This window comes from Salvelinus namaycush, chromosome 10 (genome assembly GCF_016432855.1).
Source record: "Salvelinus namaycush isolate Seneca chromosome 10, SaNama_1.0, whole genome shotgun sequence".
Taxonomy (NCBI): domain Eukaryota; kingdom Metazoa; phylum Chordata; class Actinopteri; order Salmoniformes; family Salmonidae; genus Salvelinus; species Salvelinus namaycush.
The window spans coordinates 14,868,745-14,893,177 of NC_052316.1; the positions used below are offsets into that span (position 1 = coordinate 14,868,745).

A 24,433-nucleotide genomic window follows, 5' to 3' on the forward strand; every position below is an offset into this window, starting at 1 on the left:
AACGGTCAGACCCGAAGACGTGTATCTGCGCATGCGCTCAGCTAGCCAAAGTCGCCATGACATCGCCCTCAAGTGTGATCCGGGATTTCTATTGGAGAAGCAGTTTATGCCTCACTTCATTATTGGTCAGTGATCTTCATACTGTATGGTCTTTGACAGTAGCCTCCTCCACATACGGACGGCGTTTCCGATCAGCATAGCTAGTTATCTTTCTCGCCAACTGGATGTCCACGTTCTTTTTTTGTAAATTGGCTGGCATTCTGCGCCCGATTGATAGGATATAAACATTTTAAACATAGAAACCTGATAGAAATTCAATATTTCACCCATTTGAATGTGAAATAAAACAGATTGTTACAGGTATTTTTCCATATGGAAGAAAAGCACCGTTATTTTGTATAATGTAAATTAACACCAGAAGCAAGCACACATTTTGTTTGTCAATGTATTTATCCACGTTTAATCGTTCACAAATTAAGCGATTTATATTTACATAGTGGATTGCACTTAAAATAAATACCCTTATTTTCTTAATCAGACTTTTTTTCTAAAATAAAATCAACTATTCAGAATGACTGAAATTAATGACTTAAAGGTAATCAGGCATAAAGTAAAAGAACAATTCTGACAATATATCAAAGTAGTTGCAATTCACTTCATATCTAATGGACACACTTCTGGTGAGCATGTACAGTATTTTGAAGTTACATGTTGGAACGTATTCAACTAAGTCTACCATAACATTTCAGTGCACAATTTTTTTTCTACATTCAATTCTTCAAAATGTGTAAATAAGTCTAAAATTTAAAGTTGCAATTGAGATATTGGTCCTACTGATAGCAGTTATGTGAACATGTATTTCTGTATCACAGATTCAACATTATAACTAACTACACCACTAGAAGTCCTGCAGTATATGTTTCAGCATTATAAGACTTGAGAGGAAAACTTGATGTTCAAAGAAAATGTCTGTCAACAAGTGACATTCATTTGGTTTATTTCCATTTCAATGCTCCCTGATGAAAAGGCAAATTAACACGTGTTTATTGATTTAAAAGTTGGACATGTGACAGAAAATTACATACAGGCAATTCTACTAGAAAGGAGAGACATAAGGCATTATAGCCAACCATACAAAAGCAGCCTTCCTTTCTTAAAAATTCCACTGTCAACTACATTTTAGAGGCTTAATGGTTTGAGTAGAGTGAAGCAATGAAAACATCCTCCACCCTAGATATTGAGTGTTACTGTATATCAGCCCCCCTCCTCCTCAAAACAAGCAAGCTAAGTGTTGTCATTTAAAAGATGTTAGTTCTTCGGAATTAGTTGTTGGTTTTACATGGCGAGTTCCATTGAAATGATTGGCAGGACACAAGATGCATATTTACGTTTGCTTTCAACTGTAGTCGGACTACTGGATCAATTCATAGTATGATCTAATTACAGAGCGAACACAGTTGCTGCATCTAACAATAGTGAAACAAAGTCCATGATACAATTGGAAAAAGTCAAATTTTGACAAAAGTTTCTCTCTGCAAGTTTACTGTTTAGATTAGATTATTTTAGATTGAAAATGATCACAGCCACACTTTGGCATCTCTTTGAACCATAGGCGTAACAAAACCCCCCACTTAATATCAGCCCAAGTCAGTCACTACCCCAGGTCTCTGTTCTTGCTCCTTTCATGCCACACTCAGGACTGAGGACAGCAGCAAGGCAACCAGAAGCACAGGACAAACTGATCTCTCACCATTCCTTCTACAGGATTGGGTCACACGATCAGAACCTGAATTCAAAATAGGATTTTTGCCTATCACTTGGTAAAAGACATGAGCTTTGAGGTTAGAAGAGGATAGCATACAGACAAAAAAGGAGAAAGGACTTATCTAGAAAGTCTGATTTTCTAGGAGATTTCTAAAACACATGGAGGAAGAGAGACCGCAGCAGTTCAACAACCAGGACAAAAGAAAGATGAATGAGGGGTGGGGGTAGGAAGGTGGTATTGTGGGTCACAGGCTTTGGCAGCATGGTAGTTTGTTTTTCTGCCCATCGGTGGTGGGGGGGACACTGATGTCCACTACATTGTTGCCTGGAGACTCGTCATGTGCTGATCTGTCAGCTATCTGCTTCTGTGATACGATTCGGTGGATTTCTGTGGAGAAAATACAAATAAATCAGTTACTCATTATTAAATATGCCATTCCATTCATGTGTAAGAAATCAAACCATTTGACTTGAAACTAACTAATGTAAATAGCCTTGTATAGTGGCCCCTGCCCATTACCTGTGAGGATGTTCTTGAACGCCTCTTCTACATTAGTGGAGTCCAAAGCTGAGGTCTCAATAAATGATAGCGTATTCTTTTCTGAGGGAGAAAGAGAGAAAAGATTGAGTTGAGACCAACAGGGGTGTCTTCTTTGTCCCCGGAGTGAGCTGTCATCTACTCCAGTGTTTTTGTTGTTTACCTGCGAAGGCGCGAGCCTCGTCTGTGGGCACTGCCCTGAGGTGGCGCAGGTCACTCTTGTTGCCCACCAGCATGATGACGATGTTGTTATCAGCATGATCCCTCAGCTCCTTCAGCCAGCGCTCCACGTTTTCATAGGTTAGATGCTTGGCAATGTCGTACACTAGGAGAGCCCCCACCGCCCCCCGGTAGTACCTGATTGGGACAGAGCAGGGAGGATAGGAGGTCATAGGTTGTGAGACTAAGATAGAGAAAGATTTCAAACAATGGTTTCAGTACTATCAAAATATGCTAGTTCCATAAAGGGCAGGTTACAGCAAGACGAGCATCCTTAACATTATTGAGCAGTGAGCTCCCTCCTCCACTCACGCTGAGGTGATGGCTCTGTAGCGCTCCTGTCCAGCTGTATCCCAGATCTGGGCCTTTATCATCTTGCCATCCACCTGGATGCTGCGGGTGGCGAATTCCACACCGATGGTGCTTTTGCTCTCCAGGTTGAACTCATTCCTTGTGAAACGGGACAGCAGGTTACTCTTCCCCACACCAGAGTCGCCGATAAGCACCACTGGCAAAAAAAATATATATATATATATTGGAACTGCAATGACAGGCTTCTATGTCAGTGGAAACAATTGGGGTTGAGAGATGACTAGTACAGAGCTATATTTGTTCAACAATGACTAAATGGAAGCCCAAATCTACTGAGCATGTTTTTCCTGGTAGCTAGTCATTTAACCACTATCATGATAGATACAGTCATGATGACCTGGTGCAGATACTTAGAGAGGGGTCGAAATTTACCGAAGAATGATTACCTGGGAGGAAAATGGGAGAGGGTCATGCTTTTTCAATTTCAGTCAAGGGGAAAGTTTAGTTTTTTAATCAAGTCCAGGGGAGGGTCATGTAATTTGCTAATTATTAAATTCCAATACTTCTCAATGTTTTGGAATTAGTTGATTAGGATTATATATGAACTCAGCAAAAAAAAGAAACGGCCCTTTTTCAGGACCCGGTCTTTCAAAGATAATTCATAAAAATCCAAATAACTTCACAGATCTTCATTGCAAAGGGTTTAAACACTGTTTCCCATGCTTGTTCAATGAACCATAAACAATTAATGAACATGCACCTGTGGAACGGTCGTTAACTTCTTATGGCTGCAATCCCGGTAACGGGATCGATATGACAACAGCCAGTGAAAGTGCCGGGCGCAAAATTCAAAAAACAGAAATATCATAATTAAAATTCCTCAGACATACATGTGTCTTATACCATTTTAAAAGGTCATCTTGTTGTTAATCCCAAAGTGTCCGATTTCAAATATGCTTTTCAGCGAAAGCACCACAAACGATTATGTTAGGTCACACCATACCACAATAAGCACAGTCATTTTTCCAGCCAAAGATTGGAGTCACAAAAAGCACAAAGAGATAAAATGAATCACTAACCTTTGATGATCTTCATCAGATGAAGGACTTCATGTTACACAATACATGTATGTTTTGTTTGATAAAGTTCATATTTATATAAAAAAATCTGAGTTTACATTGGCGCGTTACATTCACTAGTTCCAAAAACATCCAGTGATTTTGCATAGCCACATCGTTTCAACAGAAATACTCATCATAAATGTATATGATAATACAAGTTATACACATGGAATTATAGATATACCCTTCCTTAATGCAACCGCTGTGTTAGATTTAAAAAAAAAAACTTTACGGAAAAAGCAAACCATGCAATAATCTGAGACGGCGCTCAGAACAATAGTCAAATTAGCCGCCATGTTGGAGTCAACAGAAACCAGAAATTACATGATAAATATTCCCTTACCTTTGATGATCTTCATCAGAATGCACTCCCAGGAATCCCAGGTCTACAATAAATGCTTGATTTGTTTGATAATGTCCGTTATTTATGTCCAATTAGCTACTTTGGTTTGGTTTTTCCAACAGTTGTTTAGACAAATTATTTAAGTTAATTCACTGTATCAGAAGTTTACATACACTAAGTTGACTGTGCCTTTAAACAGCTTGAAAAATTCCAGAAAATTATGTCATGGCTTTAGAAGCTTCTGATAGGCTAATTGAATCATTTGAGTCAATTGGAGGTGTACCTGTGGATGTATTTCAAGGCCTACCTTCAAACTCAGTGCCTTTTTGCTTGACATAGGAAAATCAAAAGAAATCAGCCAAGACCTCAGGAAAAAAATTGTAGACCTCCACAAGTCTGGTTCATCCTTGGGAGCAATTTTCAATAGTACGCAAGTATAAACACCATGGGACCACGCAGCCTTCATACCGCTCAGGAAGGAAACATGTTCTGTCTCCTAGAGATGAACGTACTTTGGTGTGAAAAGTGCAAATCAATCCCAGAACAACAGCAAAGGACCTTGTGAAGATGCTGGAGGAAACAGGGCCAAAAGTATCTATAGCCACAGTAAAACGAGTCCTATATCGACATAACCTGAAAGTCCGCTCAGCAAGGAAGAAGCCACTGCTCCAAAACCGCCATAAAAAAGCCAGACTACGGTTTGCAACTGCACATGGGGACAAAGATCGTACTTTTTGGAGCAATGTCCTCTGGTCTGATGAAACAAAAATAGAACTGTTTGGCCATAATGACCATCGTTATGTTTGGAGGAAAAAGGGGGAGGCTTGCAACCGTGAAGCACGGGGGTGGCAGCATCATGTTGTGGGGGTGCTTTGCTGCAGGAGGGACTGGTGCACTTCACAAAATAGATGGCATCATGAGGATGGAAAATTATGTGGATATATTGAAGCAACATCTCAAGACGTCAGTCAGGAAGTTAAAGCTTGGTCGTAAATTGGGTCTTCCAAATGGACAATGACCCCAAGCATACAAGTTGTGGCAAAATGGCTTAAGGACAACAAAGTCAAGGTATTGGAGTGGCCATCACAAAGCCCTGACCTCAATCCTATAGAAAATGTGTGGGCAGAACTGAAAAAGCGTGTGCGAGCAAGGAGGCCTACTAACCTGACTCAGTTACACCAGCTCTGTCTGGAGAAATGGGCTAAAATTCACCCAACTTATTGTAGGAAGCTTGTGGAAGGCTACCCGAAACATTTGACCCAAGTTAAACAATTTTAAGGCAATGCTACCAAATACTAATTGAGTGTATGTAAACTTCTGACCCACTGGGAATGTGATGAAAGAAATAAAAGCTGAAATAAATCATTCTCTCTACTATTATTCTGACATTTCACATTCTTAAAATAAAGTGGTGATCCTAACTGACCTACAACAGGGAATTTTTACTAGGATTAAATGTAAGGAATTGTGAAAAACTGAGTTTCAATATATTTGGCTAAGGTGTATGTATATTTCCGACTTCAACTGTGTGTGTGTATACATATGCCCGATGTCACCCTTAATCTCTGACTCTCCTCTGGGTGCGAAACATCAAGTGCGCTTATAGGCTATTTAGTTTGGTCTCAATCAAATGATCCATAGCCTATAGGCCAGGGGTATTCAACTCTTACCCTACGAGGTCCAAAGCCTGCTGGCTTTCTGTTCTACCTAATAATTAAAATAGCATAGACCAGGTCTAAATCAGTCCCTGGTTGGAGGGGAACGATGAAAATAAATACAGTGGAACTGTCTTCGAGGTCCAGAGTTGAGTTTAAAAGGCTATAGTCAATAAGGATGACCCCAATATAGTCGACTGATCGATTGTTTGGGCAACCAATATTTTTTTTTGTCAAGCAGTGGCAAATATATTTGTAAATAAATTATGGCACACGAGACACCCGTCTGATTCATGCCTGTCGGAGTGGACTAATCCATTGCGGAGGCCGCAGGGATGACACACCAGTATCACCAGTAGTACATTTAGGGTGGGTTGCACCAACATGGTTTAAATTAATCTAGGATTAGAGCTAATCTAGGTTGTGTAAATCTAGGTTAATAATTAGAGATGTGTTGCACCACTTAATTTAGAATCTAGATCAGTAAATCTATGATGAACGGTTTTAAACTATGATTAGTGACATTACACCAATATGAGGTATTTCGTGATTTGAAACGAAATAGCTAGTCAACAAAGTCGCTGTTCCTTGATAAAATAATAACAAGGTTAGAACTACTGCAACTCCATCGTGAAAGGTCATAGGTTGGCTGACTTGAAATAAAATCCGTTATTTGCCAGTACTAGACAGAAAACGAATTAGTTAGCTACTGTAGCTGGCTAGTTTATTAACCAAGCTAGCTTGCATACAATATTATTGTCATTACTTAACGTTATTTAACCATTTATTATTTGTCCGATAGCCACTTGATCTTGGCACGTCAAAGAAGCTCAAATTTCTCCGCTTATGAAAAAAATAAAAATAACTCGGAGCTGGAGGAGGAATTTAGTAATGTACTGGAGGATAAAAAGACAGACAACACGACTGTCAAAAAGAAGACACCTGGGCCATTTTATGCGACAAATATAATGGATCGACGCGGAGGGAAAAAACTTAAATACGAAAGCCAAAAAGGATGAGGCAGAGGAGAGGCGGGGGCTATTTCAGACCGGAGCCAGAGGGCGGCCTCCGTCAAAGGGAATTGATCCTGTCATCCAGAAGATATGCGAAATGATTCCCCAGCAGTTTGCCCCTCTCCATAACCCCTATGATGACGACGGACAACTTGACCCACCAATATTTAGTATGCATAAACAACAATGCACACTAAAACTAACATTAATACTACTTCACTACAATGTTACCGTTATCAGGCCCGTTACAGCATGTTGCATAACATCATCATTCGTATCAAGGCTGGGCATATCATAAGCCCCAATTCAATTGTTGTACAAAATGGGCACATAAATAGCCTACTAATAATGAGTTAATTATCATAAAACTCAATAGGATTTAACCGGTCTCTAATTATTCTCCGAGGAACTCATTTAGGTCTCTCCACAGTAGATATGCTACCATTATCAGTTAAACCACCTCATGTGGCAGTTTAGAATTAATTTCCAATTTAAGTTTAGATATTTTTTTTAATTCATTGAGCAACACGCGTAAAATTAATCTAGGTTTAAAGTGAAAACTAAACTTAGATTAGAGGAAGGATTTAATTTAAAACTAGGTTTAAAATTTTAGTGCAACAAGATAAATAGATTAACCTTGATTTAACACAGTTTGAGTTAATCCATGTTGGTGCAACCCACCCTTACCGTTAATTCCCAGTTTCGAATCTACGTTTGTCTGGTTACAGTAATTTATGTTAATGTATTCAATATATTATTATTACTCTTACCGTTGTCATTGTAGGAGTGGACACGTTGTTGACAGCGAGCACAACCTAGGCTACGCTTGTGAGAAAAATGTAAAAAAAAAAAAAAAAAACGTAATTCCATTTACGAGTTGTCAATTGATTAAATTGGCAATCTTGAGTAAAGATACGCACTTGATTACGCATAGAGCTAGGTCTAGGCTACCTGGCCTGGGCGCAAATGTAGGTTTATAAATGCGCCCATTTGGGGATCTGATATTATTTCTGATTGTCTTAACTCACCATCACTGTGGAGCTTCTCAACGTAATTTTTTCTTCGCCTCAAACAGCAAGTAAACAAAGTCTGTTTTTTCATCCATTGAGAATGACAATAGATCCTCAACGTAGCCTATTTGAAAAATCTTTCCAGCGCTCTCCCTTTTGATAACTACTCGGCATGAAAGGAGAAAAAAGGTGTCATGCTCTGATCTGGTGGAAACATAAAATAGTTACTTCTTATCCCTTGTGCAAATAGCCTACAGTTGTGTCTGTACAGAGCTCACTGGCCTGGGAAACTGAGGACCCAGAATATTTTATATAATGTTGCAAGTTTGCTAGCACCAGCTTCAGGCTGACCAAGTTAATAGTTAAAAAAGAAAATCAAAAATCCTTGCAGACAGGCCATGCATAGTCAATGTGATTCATAGAATATTTATTTTTAGGATATTTTCTATCTTTTTATTTGTTGGTTTTATGTCGTTTTTTTAAATATATTGGCAATGGCAATAGAAGTTACTTTTAGATGGGTATCATTTTCATTTAACTAGTTTTGATTAACCACATGACATTGATTTTGAAATATGAAGATGTTATTATAAAATGAAATTAAACTGTTCCACGAAAATGTGCATATGAAAATCATAACTGGCACGCCGTAGAATTGTTTCGATAACTTGGCACTCCAAATGGAAAAGGTTGCCGACCGCTGGTGTAGCCTATTACTGGCAACTTCAGGAGCTTAAAAGGCAGAATCTGCAAAGGACAGCAGAATTGGGCAGCAGGAGGAGAGTTTTATTTTTTTAAACTTCTGGTTAGGCTATATTAGTCTCTGGCTCCCTCTTCAGTAATTTTCATTTTTAAAATTGCAGTGCTTAAAAGCATCAGAGAAGCTCAGTAGCCTACATATAGTTGATTTTATTCAAAACATAGGGTGTGTCTATATGGAAAAATACACTTAAAATTGACCAATCGATTGGTCGAAAGAATAGATGACTCTCGGTCGACCCAGATTTCTTTTGGTCGGGGACAGCCCTAATAGGTAATAACGTACAAAGTCCATGCACGGAGAAGCACAGAGCAAAGTTACATTTCTAAAATAGCTGCTGGGATGGTGTAAATACAACTAGGCTGCATTACACACTGCAAGGATATTCCAACACTGAGCCCCAGGTTGCTTTGCTCTTGCTTCTTGTGAGAAGCCTAACCAATGTCTGTGCTGTGTAGGCCTACAGTGGCAGTTCCGGAGAAGCAAAGGCTTCTTATTCTTATTATATTTTTCTTATTAGATCTAGTAAAAAAAAAAAAAAAAATGCACTCTTGCATGCGGACTAGTCTATGGCCTATGTTCTGTTCAGTTTGAGGAGAGCGCGAAGATACGGAGGATTGGAGGTCAACTTTGATAGCTTGCTATAGCTACTATAAATAATTTTATTAAAAACAAATGTTTCTAGCCCATGATGTATTTATCAATTCTTACAGCCTTATTCAAAAATGAAATAGTTTTCCCCCCTCAATCTACAAACTGAAAATAAACATTTGCATAAGTATTCAGACCCTTTACTCCGTACTTTGTTGAAGCACCTTTGGCAGCGCTTATAGCCTAGAGAGTCTTCTTGGGTATGAACATGAGAGCTTGGCACACCTGTATTTGGGGAGTTTCTCCCATTCTTCTCTGTAGATCCTCTCAAGTTCTGTCAGGTTGGAGAAGGAGCGTAGCTGTACAGCTATTTTCAGGTCTCTCCAGAGATGTTCGATTGGATTCAAGTCTAGGCTCTGGCTGGGCCACTCAAGGACATTCAGAGACTTGTCCTGAAGCCACTCCTGCGTTGTCTTGGCTGTGTGCTTAGGGTTGTTGTCCTGTTGGAAGGTGATCCTTTGCCACAGTCGGAGGTCCTGAGCGCTCTGGAGCAGGTTTTCATCAAGGATCTCTGTACTTTGCTCCATTCATCTTTCCCTCGATCCTGACTAGTCTCCCAGTCCCTGCCGCTGAAAAACATCCCCACAACATGATGCTGCCACCACCATGCTTCACGGTAGGGATGGTGCCAGGTTTCATCCAGACGTAACAGTTGACATCCAGGCCAAAGAGTTCAATCTTGGTTTCATCAGGCCTGAGAATGTTGTTTCTCATGGTCTGAGAGTCCTTTAGGTGCCTTTTGGCAAAGTCCAAGTGGTCTGTCATGTGCCTTTTACTTAAGAGTGGCTTCCGTCTGGCCACTCTACCATAAAAGGCCTGATTGGTGGAGTGCTTCAGAGATGGTTGTACTTCCGGAAGCTTTAAGAATGATGGAGGCCACTGTGTTCTCGGGGACCTTCAATGCTGCAGACATTTTTTTGGTACCCTTCCCCAGATATGTGCCTCAACACAATCCTGTCTCAGAGCTTTCCAAATCATGTTCAATCAATTGAAGTTACAACAGGGGGACTTGAGTCTCATAGCAAAGGGTCTGAATACTTATGTAAATATGGTATTTTTTTAAATTATAAATTAGCAAAAAAAAATCTAAAAACCTGTTTTTGCTTTGTCATTATGGGATATTGTTTGTAGATGGATGAAAAAAAAAGGTTAAACGCAGCCTTAAAGTATGGGACCTGTTAATGATGGGTCGTGACGTGCCAGAGTAAATGTATAATTATTTCATGAATTACTGGAATTGCAACTGTACTCTCGGTTCAGTGCGCTCTATGCTTAGCAGCGGTCTCCAGGGTTGCCAGGTCAAGCTAAAATTTCTAACCAATGACCACTCAAAACCTGCCCAAAAGGCCTGAAACTAGCCACATTTATACAATAAACCCTTTTTCGATAACATTATCGAGCAAATTAACCGACACGGGATAAGTGTCCCTAAACCGGGATGATTGTTGCTAACGTGCGCTAATGTGACTAGAATGACGTTGTATACAACAGCCAACTTTCTGGGACATAGACATGGCTTATATGGGCAGAAAGCTTAAATTATTGTTAATCTAACGGCAGTGTCTAATTAACAGTAGCTATTACAGTGAAAAAAAATACCATGCTTTGTTTGAGGAGAGTGCACAACAACAAAAAACGTTTCATGGCAACTGGTTTGATATATTCACCTCTGAAGGTAATTAAATGTACTTATATTTAGTAATCTTGCTCTGATTTGTCCTCCTGAGAGTCCCAGAGATAAAAATGTAGCATAGTTTTGTTTGATAAAATACATTTTTATGTTAATGTAGGAACTGGGGTCTACAGTTTGACACCACTGCTGACTCTGGCTCCACACCCACCCTGCCATCTAGTTGTGTGAATGTTAGTGTATAAGCTAATGATCCATCATGTATGGCATTCCTGGGAGTGTGTAAAAAAAAAAAAATGTTATTACCATAGCATTTTTATATGTTCTATAGGCAAACTCCTGGCAGACTTAATACAAAATATTGTGCAGTAATGTTATTCTTCACTGGATCAGTCTGAAACTTTGCACACACTGCTGCCATCTGGTGGTCAAAATCTAAAATTACTCTTGCATTTGAAAGAGGATCCATTAAAAAAAAAAACTTTTTTTTTCATCACAACTTTTACCAGATCTAATGGGTTATATTCTCCTACATTTCCACAAACTTCAAAGTGTTCCCTTTCAAATGGTATCAAGAATATGCATATCCCTGCTTCAGGTCCTGAGCTACAAGCAGTTAGATTTGGCTATGTCATTTTAGGGGTAAACTGGGAAGAAAAAAAGGGTATGATCCTTTAAGAATATCGACTTAACTTGTCAAGACAGAAGCAAAATTTGATTTATCAAAATAACAATTGTGAACTATGACATAATAAGCAAAAAAAATATATATATAAAAAATAATATATATGAGAGAGAAATGCCATTTATTTAACTAGGCAAGTCAGTTATGAGCAAATTCTTATTTACAATGACGGCCTACCCCGGCCAAACCCTAACGACGCTGGGCCAATTGTGCGCCGCCCTTTCTGATACAGCCTGGAATAGAACTAGGGTCTGTAGTGACGCCTCTAGCACTGAGATACAGTGCCTTAGACCGCCTCGCCACTCGGGAGCCCATGGCGGCCGTGGTGCAAGTATACCCAAAACCCGCAACCAATACATTTTTCACCCACGACACAGTTTTCCAAGTAGCCCAATATCAGGAAAACCGCAGACATGGCAACCCTGGGTGTCTCTGCTCAGTTTGGCAGCTGCGCAAGTGGGTGGAAAATGCCATTGTGCTTCGCGGTTTACCAGATCTTTTTCGGCAGTTTTCTGGAAGATCAGTCCGCGACCCACACGCTGCAGCACTGTCGTTCAGCAGCAGTCGATGCACTTGTCATTCCCATTCGCCGTCACTCACCGCTGTCATCAAATGGACTCAAGCTAGCCACAAGAGGGCCATCATTGTTCCTGTTCCCAAGAAAGCTAAGGTAACTGAGCTAAATGACTACCGCCCCGTAGCACTCACTTCCGTCATCATGAAGTGCTTTGAGAGACTAGTCAAGGACCATATCACCTCCACCCTACCTGACACACTAGACCCACTCCAATTTGCTTACCGCCCCAATAGGTACACAGACGACGCAATCGCAACCACACTGCACACTGCCCTAACCCATCTGGACAAGAGGAATACCTATGTGAGAATGCTGATCATCGACTACAGCTCAGCATTTAACACCATAGTACCCTCCAAACTCGTAATCAAGCTTGAGACCCTGGGTCTCGACCCCGCCCTGTGCAACTGGGTACTGGACTTCCTGACGGGCCGCCCCCAGGTGGTGAGGGTAGGTAACAACATCTCCAACCCGCTGATCCTCAACACTGGGGCCCCACAAGGGTGCGTTCTGAGCCCTCTCCTGTACTCCCTGTCCACCCACGACTGCGTGGACATGCACGCCTCCAACTCAATCATCAAGTTTGCGGACGACACTACAGTGGTAGGATTGATTACCAACAACGACGAGACGGCCTACAGGGAGGAGGTGAGGGCCCTCGGAGTGGGGTGTCAGGAAAATAACCTCACACTCACCAAAACAAAGGAGATGATTGTGGACTTCAGAAACCGGCAGAGGGAGCACCCCCCTATCCACATCGACGGGACAGTAGTGGAGAGGGTAGTAAGTTAAGTTCCTCGGCGTACACATCACGGACAAACTGAATTGGTTCACCCACACAGACAGCGTTGTGAAGAAGGCGGAGCAGCGCCTCTTCAACCTCAGGAGGCTGAAGAAATGCGGCTTGTCACCAAAAGCACTCACAAACTTCTACAGATGCACAATCGAGAGCATCCTGTCGGGCTGTATCACCGCCTGGTACGGCAACTGCTCCGCCCACAACCGTAAGGCTCTCCAGAGGGTAGTGAGGTCTGCACAACGCATCACTGGGGGCAAACTACCTGCCCTCCAGGACACCTACACCACCCGATGTCACAGGAAGGCCATAAAGATCATCAAGGACAACAACCACCCGAGCCACTGCCTGTTCACCCCGCTATTATCCAGAAGGCGAGGTCAGTACAGGTGCATCAAAGAAGGGACCGTGAGACTGAAAAACAGCTTTTATCTCAAGGCCATCAGACTGTTAAACAGCCACCACTAACATCGAGTGGCTGCTGCCAACATACTGACTCAACTCCAGCTCACTTTAATAATGGAAATTGATCAAAAATGTATCACTAGCCACTTTAAACAATGCCACTTAATATAATGTATATGTATATACTGTACTCGATACCATCTACTGCATCTTGCCTATGCCGTTCTGTACCATCACTCATTCATATATCTTTATGTACATATTCTTTATCCCTTTACACTTGTGTGTATAAGGTAGTAGTTGTGGAATTGTTAGGTTAGATTACTCGTTGGTTATTACTGCATTGTCGGAACTAGAAGCACAAGCATTTCACTACACTCGCATTAACATCTGCTAACCATGTGTATGTGTGACAAATCAAATTTGATTTCTGACTAAGTTCAATTGTCATGAAACGCAAATACAGCGATGAGTTTCTCTCTTGGTTTAATACAAACTTTGAGAAATAACGAGAAGCGCACACTCGTTTTGTGCGGGAAGTGCTTAGTAATGGGTCTCAAAATGAACAAAATAAAAACAACATCCTGACCAAACATTCACAGCATGACGGTAAACCCTAGGAGTTATAACAGATCAGGGCAGAATGCCTCAAACAGTGCTCTGACAGTGGAAGAGTAAGTGAGCAAGTAAGGCATTGTTGTCACTTTGTAACAGGTGATGATGATAAGCTGAAATAAAGGAGTACTGTCTCATAGTAGTTGATGCGAGTTTCTCTTTCAAACAATCCCCTTGTACACAGCTAATAGCTAGCGTTAACCAAAGCAAGCTAGCTAGCTACTAAGTAACAGTACATATGAACAATGATCAGGCCTACTGTACATCTTACTGTAGAAATTGTTGAAAACAAGTCTAGGTTGGAACTGTTGCTGTTAAAATACTGTTGAAGTCGGAAGTTTACATACACTTAGGTTGGAGTCATTAAAACTCGTTTTTAAACCACTCCACAAATTTCTTGTTAACAAACTATGGTTTTGGCAAGTCGGTTAGGACATCTACTTTGTGCATGACACAAGTAATTTTTCCAACAATTGTTTACAGATTATTTCACTTATAAATCACTGTATCACAATTCCAGCGGGTCAGAAGTTTACATACACTAAGTTGACTGTGCCTTCAAACAGCTTGAAAAATTCCAGAAAATTAAGTCATGGATTTAGAAGCTTCTGATAGGCTAATTGACATCATTTGTGTCAATTGGAGGTGTACCTGTGGATGTATTTCAAGGCCTACCTTCAAACTCAGTGCCTCTTTGCTTGACATCATAGGAAAATCAAAAGAAATCAGCCAAGATCTCAGAAAACAAATTGTAGACCTCCACAAGTCTGGGTCATCCTTGGGAGCATTTTCAAATGCCTGAAGGTGCCACGTTCATCTGTACAAACAATAGTACGCAAGTATAAACACCATGGGATCACGCAGCCGTCATAGCGCTCAGGAAGGAGACGCGTTCTGTCTCCTAGAGATGAACGTTCTTTGGTGCGAAAAGTGCAAATCAATCCCGGAACAACAGCAAAGAACCTTGTGAAGTTGCTGGAGGAAACAGGTACAAAAGAATCTATATCCACAGTAAAACAAGTCCTATATCGACAGAACCTGAAAGGCCGCTCAGCAAGGAAGAAGCCACTGCTCCAAAACCTCCATAAAAAAGCCAGACTACGGTTTGCAACTGCACATTGGGACAAAGATCGTACTTTTGGAGAATTATCCTCTGGTCTGATGAAACAAAAATAGAAGTGTTTGCCATAATAATGTTAGGAGGGACTGGTGCACTTCACAAAATTGATGGCATCATGAAGATGGAAAATTATGTGGATATATTGAAGCAACATCTAAAGACGTCAGTCAGGAAATTAAAGCTTGGTCACAAATGGGTCTTCCAAATGGACAATGACCCCAAGCATACTTCCAAAGTTGTGGCAAAATGGCTTAAGGACAACAAAGTGAAGGTATTGGAGTGGCCATCACAAAGCCCTGACCTCAATCCTACATAAAATGTGTGGGTAGAACTGAAAAGGCGTGTGATCAAGGAGGCCTACAAACCTGACTCAGTTACACCAGCTCTGTCAGGAGGAATGGGCCAAAGTTCACCCAACTTATTGTGGGAAGCTTGTGGAAGGCTACCCAAAACGTTTGACCCAAGTTAAACAATTTAAAGGCAATGCTACCAAATACTAATTGAGTATATGTAAACTTCTGACCCACTAGGAATGTGATGAAAGAAATAAAAGCGGAAATAAATCATTCTCTACTATTATGACACTTCACATTCTTAAAATAAAGTGGTGATCCTAACTGACCTAAGACAGTGAATTTTTACTAGGATTAAATGTCAGGAATGTGAAAAACTAAGTTTAAATGTATTTGGCTAAGGTGTATGTAAACTTCCAACTTCAACTGTACAATGAATAATTTTTATTCTGAACTGGAATAAAGTGATTGTAAGAATGCTGTTCATTGATTATAGCTCAGCATGCAACGCCATAGTACCCTCCAAGTTCATCATTAAGCTCTAGGCATTGCCCGGTCTGAACCCCGCCCTGTGTAACTGGGTCCTGGACTTCCTGACGGGCCGCCCCCAGGTGGTGAAGGTAGGAAACAACACCTCCACTTCGCTGATCCTCAACACTGGGGCCCCACAAGGGTGTGTGCTCAGCCCTCTCCTGTACTCCCTGTTCACCCATGACTGTGTGGCCACACACGCCTCCAACTCAATCATCAAGTTCGCAGACGACACAACAGCAGTAGGCTTGATTACCAACAATGAGACAGCCTACAGGGAGGAGGAAAATAACCTCTCACCCAATGTCAACAAAACAAAGGAGATGATGGTGGACTTCAGGAAACAGCAGAGGGTGCACCCCCCTATCCACATCGACGGGACCGCAGTGGAGAAGGTGGAAAGCTTCAAGTTCCTCGGTGTACACATCACTGAAACGGTCCACCCACACAGACAGTGTGGTGAAGAAGGCACAACACCGCCTCTTCAACCTCAGGAGGCTGAAGAAAAGAAAATAACTAAAACCCTTAAACTTTTACAGATGCACAATTGAGAGCATCCTGTCGGGCTGTATCACTGCCTGGTACAGCAACTGCACCGCCCGCAACCGCAGGGCTCTCCAGAGTGTAGTGCGGTCTGCCCAACGCATCACCGGGGGCAAACTACCTGCCCTCCAGGACACCTACATCACCCGATGTCACAGGCAAAAAAGATTATCAAGGACAACAACCATCCGAGCCACTGCCTGTTCACCCCGCTATCAGTCAGAAGGCGAGGTCAGTACAGGTGCATCAATGCTGGGACCGAGAGACTGAAAAACAGCTTTTATCTCAAGGCCATCCGACTGTTAACCTGTTTGGGCTGCAGGGGCAGTATTGAGTAGCCGGATAAAAGGTGCATATTATTATTACTATTGGATAGAAAACACTCTCTAGTTTCTAAAACCGTTTGAATTATATCTGTGAGTAAAACAGAACTCATTTTGCAGCAAACTTCCTGACAGGAAGTGGAAAATCTGAAATCGATGCTCTCTTCTAGGGGCTGCCTATAAACGTCCTTGATATTTATTAGAATACATGCACTTCATACGTCTTCCACTAGATGTCGACAGGCAGTGAGAGAAGAAATTGAGTGTATAACTTGATCTGGGCTCGAATAAATGCTCTTTGTATGACGTGTCACCAGTTTCCTGTTTTCTGGAGAGCGCGTGAAGGGACCTGGGATTGCCTTCTGTACAGCTGTCGTTATAGACGACTAATATCTCCGGCTTTGATTTTATTTGATACATGTGACAATATCATCGTAAAGTATGTTTTTTCAATAGTTTTATTAGATTATTGAAATTTTTTCGGGACGTTAGGCGTGTTGCGTTGGTTCACGAAGGAGAGCTTAGCGCCACTTTGCTAGCTTTCCGTGCTAATTGACTGGAGAAGAGGACATTCTAAATCCAAACAACGATTGTTCCCGACAAAGGACCCCTTGTACAACATTCTGATGAAAGATCATCAAAAGTAGGACCCATTTTATGATGTTATTTCATATATCTGTCGAACATGTTGTACTAGTAGGTTGCGGCCAGGTTTTGGGCACGCTCTCGCCATAACGTAAACTGCATATCGTAATGAAGTTATTTTTAGAATTCTAACACGGCGATTGCATTAAGAACTAGTGTATCTATCATTTCCTATACAACATGTATTTTTTAGTTATGTTTATGAATAGTTATTTGGTCAGAATATGTGAGTGCCAGAAAAATATCCGGACGTTGTGGGAAAAAGATGCTACGTTAGCACAATGTATAACCACTGATTTCAGCTCTAAATATGCACATTTTCGAACAAAACATAAGTGTATGTATAACCTGATGTTATAGGACTGTCATCTGATGAAGCTTATCAAGGTTAGTCAAAAATTATATATCTTTTGCTGGTTTGTTACGATCGCTAACTTTTGCTGCTGGGGAATGGCTTGTGTTTCTGGCTATTGTGGTAAGCTAATATAATGCTATATTGTGTTTTCGCTGTAAAACACTTAAGAAATCGGAAATATTGGCTGGAATCACAAGATGCCTGTCTTTCATTTGCTGTACACCATGTATTTTTCAGAAATGTTTTATGATGAGTATTTAGGTATTTGACGTTGGTGTCTAATTACTCTGGCTGCTTCGGTGCCATTTCTGACGGTAGCTGTGATGGTAGCTGCAATGTAAAACTGATTTATAGCTCAAATATGCACATTTTTCGTACAAAACATAGATTTATTGAATAACATGTTATAAGACTGTCATCTGATGAAGTTGTTTCTTGGTTAGTTTGGTTGGTTCTTGGTTAGTTAGGTTGGCTTTGTGCATGCTACCTGTGCTGTGAAAAATGTCTGTCCTTATTTGTATTTGGTGGTGAGCTAACATAAATATACATGGTGTTTTCGCTGTAAAACATTTTAAAAATCGGACATGTTGGCTGGATTCACAAGATGTTTATCTTTCAAATGCTGTATTGGACTTGTTAATGTGTAAAAGTTAAATATTTCAAAAAAATATATTTTGAATTTCACGCCCTGCACTTGAAGTGGCTGTTGTCATATTGTGCCCGGCTTCGGGCTTGCAGCCATAAGAAGTTAAATAGCCATCACTAGCACATAGAGGCTGCTGCCTATATACATAGACTTGAAATCATTGGCCACTTTAATAACCGGAACACTAGTCACTTTAATAATGTTTACATATTTTGCATTACTCATCTCATGTATATACTGTATTCCATTCTACTGTATCTTAAGTCTTTGCCGCTCATTGCTTGTCCATATATTCATAATGCCATTCCTTTACTTAGATTTTTTGTTTATTGGGTATATGTTGTGAAACTGTTAGATATTACTGCACTGTCGGAGCTAGAAACAGGTATTTCGCTACACCCGCAATAACATCTGCTAAACATGTGTATGTGACCAATAAATTTTGATTTGAAGCCAGATGCTTTTTGAGGCAAACACTCATAGTTCTGGGTTGCTCATCTACAGCAGGAAGCGTTCTCTTGTCTGACTGAGAAAGCAGTAGATGTTCTGATCCGGTTTGGATCACATTTCTACAGCAAGATGTACAGTTGGCCTGAATTTTTCATATGTACCATTACTTAGGATTGCACTATCAAAAACTGAGCCTGTGTGTGTTCTGTTATACATCTGTGAGATGTGATCAGTCAGTTTTTTCTGGGTCAGAATGAAGATTATTTATTGTATTTTAACTGCAACAGTTCCAACCTAGACAGATATATGAGTGTTTTTATTAGGGGAAAATAAACATGAATAGCTATTTATATGGGTATTTCATTTCATTGTTATTTGTCAATACTGCATTTGTTTTAGGCATAAGGGCAATGAAATGTACCAATATTTACAAATAGTTTGATGTTTTCATAAGCTTGGGTCCCAGGAAAACACAGAATAAAAAATTTAAAAACCTGCTGTAACGTAACAAAATGTGGAAAAAGTCAAGTCTGAATACTTTCCGAATGCACTGTATATAAAGTGATCTATTAGAGCACTTTGGTCCCTGATGCTTTATGCTAGAAACAAGCTGTAAAATACAGGGAAAGATGCGACTCCGATGTATATGGGAATATCCTTGTGTCATTTCTTTGACATTGAGGCTGAGCTACAACCTTCTATAGCCGAGGAGACAAAAAAAAAGAGACTTTGCTTGGAAGTAATCTAATTCTGTCACTATCAACTGATTAAGCTATTCACTTTCTGTACAATAGTAGATTCTTAAACCCAGACAGCTTTTAGGGAAACACTTGTGACCTTCCCCTTGGTTTGTGCCGTGGCGGAGATCTTTGTGGGCTATACTCGGCCTTGTCTCAGGATTGTAAGTTGGTGGTTGAAGATATCCCTCTAGTGGTGCGGGGGCTGTGCTTTGGCAAAGTGGGTGGGGTTATATCCTTCCTGTTTGGCCCTGTACGGGGGTATCATCGGATGGGGCCACAGTGTCTCCTGACCCCTCCTGTCTCAGCCTCCAGTATTTATGCTGCAGTAGTTTATGTGTCGGGGGGCTAGGGTCAGTTTGTTATATCTGGAGTACTTCTCCTGTCTTATCCGGTGTCCTGTGTGAATTTAAGTATGCTCTCTCTAATTCTCTCCTTCTCTCTTTCTTTCTCTCCCTCGGAGGACCTGAGCCCTAGGACCATGCGTCAGGACTACCGGGCATGATGACTCCTTGCTGTCCCCAGTGCACCTGGCCGTGGCTGCTGTTCCAGTTTCAACTGTTCTGCCTGCGGCTATGGAACCCTGACCAGTCCACCGGACGTGCTACCTGTCCCAGACCTGCTGTTTTCAACTCTCTAGAGACAGCAGGAGCGGTAGAGATACTCTTAATGATCGGCTATGAAAAGCCAACTGACATTTACTCCTGAGGTGCTGACTTGCTGCACCCTCGATAACTACTGTGATTATTATTATTTGACCATGCTGGTCATTTATGAACATTTGAACATCTTGGCCATGTTCTGTTATAATCTCCACCCGGCACAGCCAGAAGAGGACTGGCCACCCCTCATAGCCTGGTTCCTCTCTAGGTTTCTTCCTAGGTTTTGGCCTTTCTAGGGAGTTTTTCCTAGCCACCGTGCTTCTACACCTGCATTGCTTGCTGTTTGGGGTTTTAGGCTGGGTTTCTGTACAGCACTTCGAGATATTAGCTGATGTACGAAGGGCTATATAAATAAATTTGATTTGATTCTCTCGTAGGGTTAAGCCACGGAAGAACAGTAGCCAGCAGTTAAAGTTTACATTTTTCTGAGTCGGTAGACCTATTGTCTGGGGTGGAAAGGTAGACCTAACTTTTGAAAGTACCATGCTCAGATTCCTAATGATTTCTCAGATGTAATTATTTGCAAACAGGGACAGTTTCGTTGCAAACAAAACACAGATTTGGCATTGGAGAAATATGATAAGATTAACTAATAGGCCTCTGTCCATTCTTAGCCTGTAATTTCTGTAATTTGTGCAGTATTTAAGCAATAAGGCCCGAAGGGGTGTGGTATATGGCCAATATACCATGGCTAAGGGCTGTTCTTATCCACGATGCAACACGGGAGTTCCTGGACACAGCCCTTAGGCTTGGTATATTGGCCATATATCACAAACCCCAAGGTGCCTTACTGCTATTATAAACTGGTTACCAATGTAATTAGAGCCGTAAAAAGAAATGCTTTGTCATACCCGTGGTATACGATCTGATATACCACGGCTGTCAGCCAATCAGGAGATGGAGGAGAAGGAGATGATTGTGGACTACAGGAAAAGGAGGACGGGGTTGTAGTGGAGCAGGTTGAGAGTTTCAAGTTCCTTGGTGTCCACATCACCAACAATCTAGAATGGTCCAAACATACCAAGACAGTCGTGAAGAGGGCACGACAAAGCCTATTCTCCCTCAGGAAACTAAAAAGATTTGGCACGGGTCCTCAGATCCTCAAAAGGTTCTACAGCTGCAACATCGAGAGCATCCTGACTGGTTGCATTACTGCCTGGTACGGTAATTGCTCCGCCTCCGACCGCAAGGCACTACAGAGGGTAGTGCGTACGGCGCAGTACATCACTGGGGCTAAGCTGCCTGCCATCCAGGACCTCTACACCAGGCGGTGTCAGAGGAAGGCCCTAAAAATTGTCAAAGACCCCAGCCATAGACTGTTCTCTCTACTACTGCATGGCATGCGGTACTGGAGTGCCAAGTCTAAGACAAAAAGGCTTCAACAGTTTTTACCCCCAAGCCATAAGATTCCTGAACAGGTAATCAAATGGCTACCCGGACTATTTGCATTGTACCCCCCCGTCCAACCCCTCTTTTACGCTGCTACTCTCTGTTTATCATACATGCATAGTCACTTTAACCATATGTACATACTACCTCAATCAGCCTGACTAACAAGTGCCTGCCTGTATGTACCCTCGCTACTGTTATAGCCTCGCTACTGTATATAGCCTCCCTACTGTTTTTCACTTAACTTTTACTGTTGTTTTATTTCTTTACTTACCTATTGTTCACCTAATACCTTATTGGCACTATTGGTTAGAGCCTGTAAGTAAGCGTTTTGCTGTAAGGTCTACTACACCTGTTGTATTCGGCGCACATGACAAATAAACTTTGATTTGATCAGCATTCAGGGCTCGAACCACCCAGTTAACCTCTCTGCGCTACGGATCCCTTTAGCGGGATCCTTTTCCTAAACAACCGCTGAACTGCAGGGCGCCAAATATTACAAAAAATATTTATAATCATGCAATCACAAGTGAAATATACCAAAACACAGCGTAGCTTGTTGTTAATCCACCTATCGTGTCAGATTTTGGAAATATGCTTTACAGCGAAAGCAATCCAAGCTTTTGTGAGTGTATCAATCAATGCTAGAACAGCTAGCATGGTCACGAAAGTCAGAAAAGCAATAAAATGAATCGCTTACCTTTGATAATCTTCGGATGTTTGCACTCACGAGACTCCCAGTTACACAATAAATGTTATTTTTGTTCGATGAATATTACTTTTAACAAAAAAACACCATTTGGGTTGCGCGCTATGTTCAGAAAACCAAAGCCTCGTTCCGTTCGACGAAAATTCCAAAAAGTATCCGTAATGTTTGTAGAAACATGTCAAATGTTTTTTATAATCAATCTTTAGGTTGTTTTTAACATACATAATCGATAATATTTCAACCGGACCGTAACCTATTCAATAAAAGAGAGAAAGAAAATGGAGAGCTACCCCTCTCGCTCGCAGGAACTAATCAAAGGACACCTGACTAGTTTTGAAAAATCTCGCTAATTTTTCTAAATAAAAGACTGAAACTATGTCTTAAGCCTGGTCACAGCCTGAGGAAGCCACTGGAAAAGAAATCTGGTTGATACCCCTTTAAATGGAAGAAAGACGGGCAAAAATCATTTCCGGGTTAGATTTCCTCAGGTTTTCGCCTGCAAAATCAGTTTTGTTATACTCACAGACAATATTTTGAAAGTTTTGGAAACTTTGGAGTGTTTTCTATCCTAATCTGTAAATTATATGCATATTCTACGATCTGGACCTGAGAAATAGTCCGTTTACCTTGGGAACGTTATTTAAAAATAAATAAAAAATCTGACCCCTAGCGTCAAGAAGTTATTAATAATAAAAATATTCTGCTAATATGTAAAATGACGTAGAACCACATGAAATGTTTATAGAAAGCATATTTTTTCTCTGACCTGCAAATACAATGATAGATTCATGCAATGTTTTTACTGTAAAATACATATTTCCACCCACAACCTGGTCCACAGCCCTGTGCACTATCAAAATTCCTGCGTTGCCATGTGATGCTTACCGGATGACGGAACAGTTGCTAAAACTGCATATCTAAGGCTCTGGTCTGTCCAAGAAGTGAGGGGTAAACATGTTCTCTGGTATCCACTTTTTTTTTTTAAATTATTATTTTGGGTATAGGGGATGGTCACTTGTTTAGGTAAGCAAATTAATTTTAAGGGAGGGCCATCCATTTTAATTTACAAAAGGTCCGATTTTATTCATGTAACCCTTATTATAAATAATGTTCACTCCCCTTGGGCAAAGTTATTTGTGAGAGAAAACATTTCATATCTTGGATACAGACGTTTTCAGTCATAATGGTTCTTCATATTTCAGACAAGTGGTGACCAAGCTATACTAACATCGTAGTTACCAATATACTGCAGTCTGTTATGGCTAGCCTAGTACATCGCAAGTGGCTTTGGCTAACATAACACCAAATATTTATATCTGTGCTCATACCAGCTGATTGTCATACATTAGCAAACTAACGTTACATAGTTTGCTAGTTAACGTTAGCTGTTTGCTATCCACTCTAAATCTTATAAACGTTTATAACTAGTAGCTATTTTTCTCCACATTGTCTATATGTAGCTTACATTAGCTAACAAACTAAAAATGGTGATGAGACGCTTATTAGGCCACAGATAACCGCTTGTTAGCTAGCTTGCTAACAGGTTAGCAAGCTAGTTTGGCTAACGTTAGCGAGCTGAACAGTAAGTTAAGGCAGTGGAGACGTCATCATCTGCTTTGAACTTCAACTACTGAGAAAACAAGTAAATGGTCCCCCAACTACTAAACTTCTGGAGCGCGTCTTACCTTTGAATAAATAGTCGTATTCGTCGTCTCGGGTTCCCATTTTGACGATTCCCACTTTATGAAAATATTAGACTGCCAAAGAAATTCTCCGGACTCCTAAATGCAGTAAAACAGTCTCGGGAAGGAATTCGCACGTGAGCTGAGGGACAACTGCTTTGACCAATTAGAGGTACATCTCTGTTAATTGATAGATACATTGACAAATAATACCCTTCACCATGTAATATTGACCAATGGCCATAGGTAGGGGC

At 40.9% G+C, this 24,433-nt stretch overlaps 1 protein-coding gene across 1 annotated transcript; it reads right to left on the reverse strand.

The window, feature by feature from the left end:
• Positions 1-955: 955 nt before the first annotated feature.
• On the reverse strand, positions 956-24,330 carry LOC120054746 (ras-related protein Rab-11B-like). The gene is made up of 5 exons (XM_039002311.1): positions 24,183-24,330; positions 2,834-3,029; positions 2,466-2,659; positions 2,285-2,365; positions 956-2,152 (listed from the first exon to the last, which is right to left on the reverse strand). The coding sequence occupies exons 1-5, from the start codon at positions 24,220-24,222 to the stop codon at positions 2,010-2,012; spliced, it is 654 nt and encodes a 217-aa protein (XP_038858239.1). The 5' UTR covers positions 24,223-24,330; the 3' UTR covers positions 956-2,009.
• Positions 24,331-24,433: the final 103 nt, after the last annotated feature.